Below are 11,312 nucleotides of genomic sequence, written 5' to 3'. Positions count from 1 at the left end.
GCTGCTGGAATACAAATCCAACCCTCATCCCTGCTTTTGCCGAGTCAGGCTTTTCCCAAGCCAAATGGCTCCTCCTGAACCTCTCCTTCACATCCAAATCACCCCAAACCAGGGAAAAGCAAGCAGAAAGGGCTGGCTGCAACCCGTGGGTATAAGGAGCTGCTTGTTTCACCCCAGCAGCTGCTTGGATTCTTCCTTTGTTTTATGCATTTGGAGGTTTTTTTGTTGTTTGGGGTTTTTTTCCCTTCGTGTGGGCTGTTTCGAGGCAAATTCCTTAAAAAGGAGAAAAACAAAAAGGCTGGAGCAGCCCCAGAGCGCTGGGAAAGGTCAGGAGCAGACAAAGGAGGAGGGACACAGCCGCAGCCCTCCTTAATCCCCAAAACTCGTCCCTGCGGAGGGGCAGGATGGGGCCCGCGGGCTGGGAGCGGAGGATGGAGCCCAGGCACCGTTCCGGAGGTAACCGTGATCCCGACCTGCGCCAGGGTTAAGATCCAGGTAGATCCAAGCGAATCTGAATGGATTTGTTCCAATTTATTTCCTCCTCAATCTTCTTCTTGGGGTGGGTTTGGATCCGGATGGGACCCCAGGGCCACGGCCCCATTGCATCATCCCCCCAAAGGCAACAGCAGCGTCAAAGTGTGATGCCTGCGTGGCTCCAGCATGGAATATCACAGGGTTTGGGGAGTTATAAGGCAGGAATCACCCCTTCAGTCAATGTGATGCAGCCCAACAGGCTCCCTCTGGGAGTCCTGTGTGGAGCTGGGGCTGATCGTAACAGCGTTTCCAACCTGGATGCATAGGATGGGGCGTACTTTGGGATCCCAGTCCTGGCACTGGGGATGCAGCATCCTTTGTGGTCCTGGTCCTCGGTGCCAGCAGCCCCGTGTCCTGTAAGCGCCCGGAGCCGGAACCGGAGGGGTCAGGGCTGGAGCATCCTTTGGGCCCCCAGTCCCAGGGCGGGCGGGCGGAGGAAGGACCCGCTCCAGGGGCATCCCCTGGGGTTCTTCGGGGCGCCGCTGCCGGGATGACCCGAGAGGGGGGACCCGGGATCCCGCAGCCCCGCCCCGCCCCGGCCCCACCCGCCGAGGGGCGGCCCCATGCGGGCACCGGCTGCGGAGCGGGACCGGCACTGGGTGAGTGCGGGCGGGGGATCCCCATCCTCATCCCTATCCCCATCCCTATCTCATCCCTGTCCCCATCCCGGTCCCTGTCCCCAGCGCGGCGGAGCCGGAGCTGCCCCGAGCCCTGTCCGCAGCCGGTAGCAGGCGAAGGCGGCTGCGCCTCCCCCCCGGGGCAGGAAGAGGGGGGCATCCGGTCCCTTCTGCACCCACCGACCCCCGTGGGCATCACCGGGGTCCCGCAGGCACCCCCGAGCAGCCCGGTTCCCATCACACCGGGATGGGAGCCCCCAGCTCCCTTCTCATAGCCCACAACAAGCCGCTGGTGGCCACCAGCTCTTCGCAGGGGGGTCCGACCTGCTGAGTGTGGCCAATGGGTCCCTTTGCTGGTCCCCAAGCGAGGTGGCACCCCCGTAGCATCACGCACCGGTGGCTCTGCCACCCCTCACCGCTGCCCCGCTGTTCCCTGTGCAGGACGGGGCTGGAGAACAATAGTGGAGTGGGAAACAATGGAGCTGCTGCACCTTGGCGCCTAGGGATGCCGGACGGAATTCCAGCTTCAACATAAGGCCTTGGGCCGGAGCCGCGGCAGCGTCAGGCTGTGGGAGCATCCGTGGAGCCGAAGGATCTGCTGGGACTGGGTGAGAGCACTCGGTTGTTTCACATCCCATACAGGGGCTCAGTGTTCCAAGGGGGGAACCGTTGCCTCCGGATGATGCTTTGCCGCTGGTTGTGTTGGGGTCCAGGCACCACCAGGCTGGTTAAAAGCCACCCAGGATGCAGGAAAGCACCAGGGGATGTGAAGGGGGAGCATCACGGCCTCCCCCGGCAGTGGGATATTCCCACAATCCTTTGCATGGCCGAGGGGAGCAGGGAGATGCCAAAGAGGCAGTGGGGATGTTGGCAAAGCATTGGGATGGGGCCAAGAAAGCAAAACCCCCCCTGCAAGTTGCTCCTTTCTTTGCAGGAGCAGGGAATGGTGCCCTTTTCCTGCTGAAAACATGGTTTTGGGGTTTTCCCTATACTTTGTTAGGTTTGGGGTTGTGCATCTCCCCAGAGCTCATATAAGTGAGCTCTCGTCCCTGTTCCATGCAAGGTGCCTTAAGCATGGCCAAGCTCCCTCTGGAGCTGTATGGATGTGGGGAAGGGCCTTGGGAAGGTTGTTTTGGGGCCCATCAGGCCTAAAAAGCTGCTGTGGGAGCAGCCATTGGCTCGCATTGGAGGGCAGAGGGGGCTGCAATCCTCCTGCTGCGTGCACAGGGAGCAGCAATCGGATCCGATGGGGTTTAAAGGCTCTTTGGGAGGCAGCAGCGGAGGGAACGCATCCGCTCGGGGTGGGGAAACTGAGGCAGGAAGTGAAGACAGCGCCGAGAGCGGAGGTTGAGCAATGGGCTCCCAAATCCCATGGTTCCAGCCCTTCTGTGTTGGCCTTTTCCAGCCTTTCCGGTAGCCCATCGGGGGCATGGTGGTGGCTGGGATCTGCTTGAGGATCCCCAACCCCTTCCACACCCAGGCCGGTGCTCTCAGGACCCAAATAAGGAGGAATTTGGCCCTTTCTTGCTGCTCAGAAGGGGATGTGGTGAGAGTGGAGGTGGTGGTAAACAGGAAACCGGGCTCCTCAACGCAGAGGCATGAACCTGCCTTTGGGGCTCCCCTTCAGCCCAGCTGGATTCATCCCAACATCCCGTTAGAGGGGACCAAGGCTTTGGCTTCACCCCTTTGTATCACCACAGTACCATGGGGTGAACCCCCCTGCGGTCCCAAAGGCTGTGGTGCTGGAGGGGGGCGGTTTTAACCCATTTGGGTATTTTTGGCCCCATTTTGCATGCACCAAGCGGCCCATGTGTCATTTCACCTCCCTCGGTGCAGCAGGGCCTCAATGGGGACTTCCCCAGAGCTGCTCCATCCGCTTTCAGGGGCACCCACAAGCGAGATGCTCGTTTCTGCTGTTCCTGTATCTCCCATCTGGTAACCCCCAGGTTCAGGTCCCTGAAACACCCATCCCAAAACCGGCTTCAAATCCCCTCCTGATACCACTGCTGAGGGCTGTTACTGGGGTTATTCCCTGCCCCTCACTACATTGAGGGGCTGGAGTGGGGCCGGAGAAGGGAACGGAGCTGGAGCAGGGCCTGGAGCACAAGGGTGATGGGGAACGGCTGAGGGACTTGGGGGGGTTCAGAGAATGGAAGGGTCTAATGGGGGTCAGTGGTGGCCATGGCAGTGCTGGGGAAGGGCTGGACTTGATGAGCTCAAAGCTCTTTTCCAACATGGTTGATTCCATGGATGCGCAATGGATGGAGGAGGAGGTCGATGCCGCTTTGCCATGTGGGATGCTCCCCCGGCTCCTCAGGAAACCCAAAGCTTCGTCAGCTTTTCCGTGTGGGTTTATTTAGGCTCCGGGTTTCTCTTCTGCTTTCCCCACCCTGGGGCTGGGCCCATTTCCTGCCCTTGCCCGCTCAGACACCAGCTTTGCTTTTGCCACCTCCTCCATGGTGGCACACAGCAGCGCTGCTAGTCCATAGAATCCATGTGCTGGGATGCATCCCAAAGTGCGGGGTAAGAAGCAGGGATCACCGCTGTGTTGAGCTTATGGGACAGGTCCCTCCTTTGACACAGGTTTTAGTGCACGGCCTCCATTGAGTCACTTTGTGGGATGGGGTTTGCAGGAAAACAGGCTCATTTCCCGGGGGATCGGGAGGAAGCACGTGGTGAGGAGGGAGGTGGAAGAGAACAATGTTTTACAGATCAAATGCTCTTCCCTCGCCTTGGTTTCTCCTTTTGGGATGAGGGAAGAGACCCTGGGAAGATGAAAGCCCGTCCGTAGGAGTTCCCACAAACACCCAAGGAAAAGCACGGCCTGAGATGCCCTTTCTCATCGCTCAGGACCAATCCTTGCACTTCCAGGTCTCTCCAGTGCCTTATTCCCAAAGCCCGCAAGTGCCCCTGAGGCTTTCACATGGAATCCTGTTTTAATCCCACTTTGGAGCATCCACATCACCCTCATGCTCCAACCCAGGGCCGTTCCCAAGGTGGGATTTTGGAAGGGGGATTCCAGGTGTTTATAGAAGAGAAACCAGGATGTTTTGGCCCTGGAGGGAACAGCATTGTTAAAACCAAGGTGAAGGAACCCTTGTCCCTGCTGATGCGGTAGGATGCAGCTGCTGATCCAGTCGGACCCAGCTTCCTTATCCAAAGCTTTGAAGCAAAACCGGAGTGAAATAAAGGCAGAAAAGGGACAAATCCCACTGTCAACCTCCCGCTTCCAGGTCTGGCATTGCCGGGACGCATCTGTGGATGCTCCAAATGCAAATGCCAGCGTAAGCGTATCCCCGCCGGTATTAAATATTCAGTGAGTTTGCACCACCTCTCCCCTTATCTGATTTCCCCTCCCTCATTCCCATCAGTTTTCCCACAGGAGCCACATCAAACTTCCCCCCGCGGCTGCATCCGCCGGAGCCTTCTTTCCCAGGAGCAATCCCACATCCTGGACCCTTTATCCCTTTGCTCCCATCTCCATGGGCGCGCATCAGGGATGCGCTATCGGGGCGGTTCACGCCGGTGCTTTGCTCTCCTCCCTCTTTGCAGTTCAGCTCCCATGAAAGAAGAGCAGGAGGATGGATTACGGAGGCTGCGAGTACCCGGTTCCCTGTGGGAAAGACAAGTACATCTCCAAGTAAGATCCTCGGAACATGGGAATAATCAGTGCTGGGAAATGGGAAGTGAACTGCAATGTTCCGGGAGGGGGATTTGAGCTGGGAGGAGTGGAGAAACCCTGGAGTTTAACTTGATTTGGACTGGAAAAGCCATTTTGGGGCAAAAAACGGCAATTTCCTTTAAAACAATGGGGTTGTTGATGGGGGTTGGAGATGTTTTTTCTTAGGAGCGTGGCCAAATGCTTCTATAAACCATGAAATAGTTCATGGAGTTCATGAAATTGAGGTTTTGCTTTAAAAGTCCCTATTAGGAATTGCTCTTTCATTCTTTGGCAAAGAAGTGAAATGCTTCCCAGGTTCCAAGGAGGATTTTTGGGGGAGATAAAGCAACTTTGTGCTATTTCCCCCCCTCTTTTTACTTCCTCCAAACCCCAAATCCCTGGGCTTTGTGCTTCTGTATACCGGCCTGCTGGTGCTGAGCATCCTCAAGCCACCCAGCTAGGTTAAGGACAGCTTTGTGATGGAACGCCAAGGGCATCGCCTCCCGGGATCCAGAGCTGGGAATGGGTTATCCTTAATGATTATTTGGAATGTTCATTATTCATTTGCAACTGGAGCAATGCTCAGGCTTCATCAGAGCCCAAGGTCAGGCTCTGGAGCGAGGAGCTGATGGGATGAACTCGCCTATGGTAACTTGTGACTGCAGCATGACCCAAGGGCTTGGATGCTCCCAAAATACACTGCTTTTTCCAGCCTTGTGACCGCATCCCACAAGGTCTGACAGGTTTCCTTGTGCCTTTTCACAAGGTTTATGGCTGCAGGAAGCTTCTTACTCTAAGGGTTGAATCCACAATGAATACCCCCACCAAAGGGTATCTAAAGGCAGCAAAAGACCCAGATTTGCCTCAGATGAAGCTGGTTTTGGTCCCCCATCAGTGATGTGGCTTCATCACCCAGCCTGACACTGGAAGCAATTCCTCCTTTCTCCCACATTCCCACAATTCAGGGGTACCGCACAGTGCTTCCAATGCTCCTCCATGTCTTTTCTCAGCATCTTTCCCATTTTTCCTCCCAGAAATGAGCTGCTTTTACACTTGAAGACGTACAACATCTACTATGAAGGACAAAACTTGCAGCTGCGGCACCGGGAGGTAAGAAACCCCCTTGGGGCAGGCACCCAGCAGCAAAACCCCCATGGAATTGGGTTGGATTCCCACTAAAAGCATCATTTCCTGGTATTATTCCTTGCTGCTTGTGTCTCGGAGCCTGAGCTGCCCATCTCTCATGCAGGAGGAAGGTGAACTCATCGTGGAGGGGCTGCTGAACATCTCCTGGGGCTTGCGGCGACCCATCCGCCTGCAGATGCAGGATGACAACCAGCGCATCCGCCCTCCGCCATCCTCCTCCTCATGGCACTCGGGATGCAACCTGGGAGCGCACGGGTGAGCGGGGGGAGAAGGATCATGGAATTAGGGGGAAAAAGAGGGGAAAAGGGGAAGGTTCAGCTTTGCTTGTGCAGGTTGGGTGCTGGAGTTCGCAAAAAGGCACTTTCGGCCTTCAGCATCCCTTCCTGGGAAGGGCAGTTGGGATAAGAGCCTCCAAAGGGGTTTTGGGGAGCAGAACAGGATGGGGTTTGGGACTTATTGGATGACTATTTGGGATCCAAATTTGGACGACAGGGTGACTATCTGGGGTATCTAGCTTGTGCTGCAACCCTAAGGGATGGCTATATGCCAAATCCGAGGGAGAACAGGCTGCTTCCATCCTGGAAACAGCAGCATGGGGGCTCAAAGGAGAATTTATCCCGGTTCTCATTCCTGCTGCAGCTCTTTGCTAACAGGGCATCCATCATTATCCATTGCCAGGTCCGTGCTGAAGCCCAGCACCTTGCCAGACATCCAGGTCACGGGTGCAGAGGCTGTGCCAAACACAGAGGCTCCCCGGAGCTGTACAGGTGAGCTGGGCACGGATCCGGATGGATTTGGCTGGGAATTGGGAGCAGCTGCTTTATGCTCCAGTTCCGTTGGAGAAAACAGGGATTTATCTTCTCCAGCAATCATGTCCCCGTTGTCCCCTACGTTCCTTTAAACCATTGCCCCAATAGACCAAAACCCTTCCAAAGGGATTTTGCTCAGGGAAGGGATGCGATGAAGAGAAGCTTGGGAAGAAATAGGGGGATGGAGCAAAAAGCCTCGTGGGATCATAGGGAAAAGGATGTTGGCACTTCCCCTTCCCGGAGGCTCTGCTTTTAGGGAAGAAGAATAGGGCTGTTGGGAAGTTCCGTTGCCATGGGGAAGTCAACACTGCTGCCAAGTGTTTTCCCCTCCCTGGTTTCTCCTCGTATGGAGGGGGAAGAGCCCATCCACTGGCGCTTCATTAACCCCTTGTTTGGAGCACAAGGCAGCACAATGTGCCTCACCAGCAATTCCCACTGGGAAAAATGGCTTTATGCATTTTTCCCATTAAATCAGGGCACTTTGCAGGTGTTCCTGGCTTTTTTTAAGTGTTTTTTTGGGAGGAGATGGTGATGATATTTGTATGGAAATACACCCTGCAGCCACAGAAGAACCAGCCAATCCTTCCAGCTCCGGGATGCTCATCCACTTCCCAGCTTGGGAAGTGCAAAACTCACTGACCCATGAAACCCTTTGCCCTGTCCTTCATCCTCCAGCTTTTCCCCTTTCTCTTTGTGATCTCCCCATGCACAACACTTATTCCCCCCGCCTCTTAATTCAACCTTGTCCTGGCGATACCCGCACCATAGAACTACCCCAGCAGCTATTTGAGCCCGATGACGTTAATCCTCCACCAGTGCATGAGAAAGAGCTCTTTTATCCCATTTCTCCCTCCAAAAGCCTGTTCAAATCAGTGCATAACGTGCGTGCCCAGCTCCTCCTGAGTGCTTAGTCACTGTGGCCTGTGGTGAGCATCTGGAGAGGAGAGATTTGTCTTGCTGCAGACATGCTTGGAATGAAAACATCCAAGCTTGAGCCCCAGAGGTTCATTAAAAATGGATGAAGAGCTGGTTTATAATAATCTGGAGCCAGGCCAGTTTTCACACAGAGATCTGAGGTGCTGGCCTCGTTTGTCTGTTCTCATTAAGGGAAAAGAGAAAAATACAGAAGTTAGATAATGAAAAAGCAAGTAAAGATGCTCCAGCCCCTGGGACAAGGTAGCAACTTGGACTTAAGCAGTTCATTATGAATTAATGGCCTCCTTTAAGAGAATAAACCAGTAGGTGCCATGGTTTAAACCGGTGGGTTAAATCTGTGCTGGGCAGTCCCACATGCGCATCCATGGGGGGATTCCCAGCAGGGAGAGGCTCCTCAGGGCTCTCTTCCAGATCGGTCTTTTCCAGGCACCAAATCACAAGCAGAGGAGACGCCGCAGCTGATGCGGACGCGGAGCGATGTTGGGGTCCGGCACCGGGGCAGCGCCCGCACCCCCAGCGAGCAGCGGCGCATCCGCCGGCACCGCTTCTCCATCAACGGGCACTTCTACAACCACAAGGTGAGCCCCACGCTGCCCAGCACCGATCCCGGTGGGAGAAACCCAAGGTTTAAATGGACTTTGCATCCCACAGACATCCGTGTTCACGCCGGCCTACGGCTCCATGACCAACGTCCGCATAAACAGCACCATGACGACCCCGCAGGTCCTCAAACTGCTGCTCAATAAGTTCAAGGTACTTGAGGTATCTCACCCCGATGCTCCTGGGATGCTCTACATGGGGGGGTTTCTATCCCGTGGATACCAAAACGCAACGGCAGAGTGAAATAATGGGGAAATCCCAGGTGGAAGTGTGGCCCTTTAACAGTGATTTATGTCTCCATTCAGATTGAGAACTCAGCGGAGGAGTTTGCGCTCTACATTGTCCACACCAGTGGAGGTGAGTGTCCAAAACCTGCCCTATGCATCCATGGCAAAGGCCCATCACACACTGGGACATCCATCGGTGCTTTTGGCATTGCAGAGAAGCAGAAGCTGCGGGGCAGTGATTACCCCCTGATCGCCCGCATCCTGCAGGGCCCCTGCGAGCAGATCTCCAAGGTCTTCCTTATGGAGAAGGACCAAGTGGAAGAAGTCACCTATGATGTGAGTTTGCTGCATGGGGTGGGCTTGGGATTCAGCTGGGGCTGGAATAGGGGGTGGACATTGAATCCCAGCCTGGTTTGGGTTGGAAGGGAGCTTAAAGCTCATCCAGTTCCAACCTCCTGCTTATGTTTGCTGTGAAACCAGCAAGGTCTCAAATGTTATTCACAAAGAATAAAGCTCAGTTTAGCTTTCTGGAGGCATTTATTTCTATAGAAATAAATACAAAACCTTCCCTAAATAAAAAGGCCATGAATATTAGCCACAAATTGCTGTTAGCTGCCTGCTCTTTCCATACAGTGCTTCTAAAAGGCTTTTCATGCACTTCTGCTCTGCTTTGAGCCTGCATCTCCCTGTGAAAACTCCCCATCTTATGGCAAAAGCCTTGTCCTGTGCCTAAAGAGCAGCTTTAAACCAGGAGCAAACCGCTGCAGCCCTGTTTTACCACCCCAAATGTGAGCACAGAGCAGCAATAACTGCACAGCCTTGGGCATAATTGGTACCTTTCCTGCTGGGAAACGCTCTGCGGGGTGGGAATGGCTCGGTTGTGCCATCTGCCGGCTTCCTCCCACCTTCCTCCTCAAACCAGAGCGAAACGAAGCGGTTTTGGGGTGTATTTGTGCTTAAAGAGCACTGTTTGCACGGACTCATCATAAGAAGGAGCCAAGTCTTGCAGCCAGGGAGTAAAGCAAATGAGGTTTATGTGTGTTTTGTCCCCTGTAATTAGCTGGCTGTGCAGGGAAACGTGGTTTCATTTAGGGTTTGTTGAGAAAGGCAATGGGGATCCTTGATTTCCCCAGTTAAATCAGGGGAGATGGTTTATCATATATATATATATAATTTATATATATATGTCATATATATATATCAGATATATGTATCAGATATACATGATTCAGATGATGCTGAAGGGTGGGTGCATCGCCCTTTTCATGGCCTGGCTTGGTGTTCCTCCTCCACCCAGGTAGCTCAGTACATCAAATTCGAGATGCCCATCCTCAGGAGCTTCATCCAGAAGCTGGACGAAGAGGAGGATCGCGAAGTGAAGAAGCTGATGCGCAAGTACGCCGGGCTCAGCTGCATCAAGGGGAGATGCTGGGAGTTCAGGACATGGTTGGGGGGTTATTGTGGTGCTGAGCATTCATTTGCACAGCTTTTTATCCCTAATCCGTGCATTATTCCACTGTTTTCTTGGCTTGATGCTGCAAAAATCCTCTTTTCCTTGTCCTTTGCCTCTCCAGGTATTCCATCCTCCGGCTGATGATTGAGCAAAGGCTGGAGGAGATATCCGAAGGTCCAACGGCGATGTGAAGCGCTTCACCAGCTCCAGGTTGCATTGCACCAAGAGCCGTCTGCCTGCAGGATGCACTGTACCAAATCCCAACCCCATGTCATTCCCGGAGCGCTCCCAGTGTCCTCCCGGATCGCTCCGGCTCTGAGCCAACCCATCCTCCCGTGCCTTCATCTGTGCAGCATCCTCGGAGGGTTCCTTGTCTCCAAATGGGAGTTTTCCCAGCAAGGCTCTGGGCATCTTCAGCCAAAAACCTCAAATCCCTGGAAATAACAGGGGGAAAAGGAAGAGGAAATCCATGAGCAGGATGAAGCCACTGAGGATGGGGACAAGCAATTCTGGGCTCTGTTGGAAGATCCTGGCTACAGCGATGCCCATGTGGGGCTCCCTGCATAGAATCCACCCCTCGGTGGCAAGAGCACAAAGAATTCCTCTTTTCCCCCCTGAAAAAGCACATTCCTATTGCAATAATTCACAGGTGACAGGAAGCTTTTGTAAATGGAGTGGATTTTAACACTTTTGCTGCCGAAAACGAACCTTGGGGACTGAGGGTTGGATTTACAGCAAAAGAGTAAAATCCCATTGTTTTCCCAGCACATTCCCTTAACCTGCATCTGGTCTCATATCCCCCATCCTGCTCCTTTCTAATTTGCACTAATGTTAAGGAAGAAAAAGCAACCCACGATGGCAAACCTCTCTGGTAGCTGTAACATGCCAAATATGCTCAGGGGAATAGCGGGTGGTGAGGAGCATCTCCCGAGGGATGCTATATGGAAAGCAGGAGGGGAGGCAGAAACAGAGGGGTTTATTCTCCACATGGGTTTTGCAGCACGTTGTCCTGGGCTCACCAGGACCAGGACTGGCTTTGTTACCCCCATCACACCTGGAAAAACCTCTTTCCTCACGGGCTAAACCAGCAATATCCATTTTATACCTCGATGTGAACTAAAACTCGTGACTTTCTCCCTCCTTTTGAGGTTTTGCAATGCATCTTTGTGAGGTTCGGGGTCTAATTTTAATGGTACCTTCTCCACCTTGAACACATTGATAGGGGAAGTATTGTACAGCGAGAAAAGCTTGTTGTGTGTGTGAAGGATGGCTTGGTTGGGTAAGAAGGACACAAAACATGAAGCAACTTAATACAGAATGAACCCCCCC

General features: G+C 53.8%; 1 protein-coding gene across 3 annotated transcripts; it reads left to right on the top strand.

The window, feature by feature from the left end:
- Window positions 1–11,312, top strand: RASSF2 (Ras association domain family member 2). Of its 3 annotated transcripts, XM_061348195.1 has the most exons (12): window positions 21–495; window positions 1,593–1,759; window positions 4,709–4,791; window positions 5,847–5,922; window positions 6,062–6,213; window positions 6,637–6,725; window positions 8,130–8,281; window positions 8,355–8,456; window positions 8,609–8,660; window positions 8,745–8,866; window positions 9,828–9,925; window positions 10,105–11,312. In XM_061348195.1, the coding sequence occupies exons 3-12, from the start codon at window positions 4,733–4,735 to the stop codon at window positions 10,172–10,174; spliced, it is 972 nt and encodes a 323-aa protein (XP_061204179.1). In that variant the 5' UTR covers window positions 21–495; window positions 1,593–1,759; window positions 4,709–4,732; the 3' UTR covers window positions 10,175–11,312. The 3 variants fall into 3 exon arrangements, with proteins under 3 accessions (XP_061204176.1, XP_061204179.1, XP_061204178.1); XM_061348192.1 differs by having other exon boundaries at window positions 1–495; window positions 9,828–11,312; XM_061348194.1 differs by lacking the exon at window positions 21–495 and adding an exon at window positions 1,062–1,133 and having other exon boundaries at window positions 9,828–11,312.

This window comes from Neopsephotus bourkii, unplaced genomic scaffold, assembly GCF_033783945.1.
Source record: "Neopsephotus bourkii isolate Nb327-2 ecotype Australia unplaced genomic scaffold, CSIRO-AGI_Nbou_v1 NB_346, whole genome shotgun sequence".
In the NCBI taxonomy this organism is placed as follows: Eukaryota; Metazoa; Chordata; class Aves; order Psittaciformes; family Psittacidae; genus Neopsephotus; species Neopsephotus bourkii.
The sequence above is the reverse complement of the archived record's forward strand: the minus strand, read 5'-3'. Positions and strand labels throughout refer to the sequence as shown.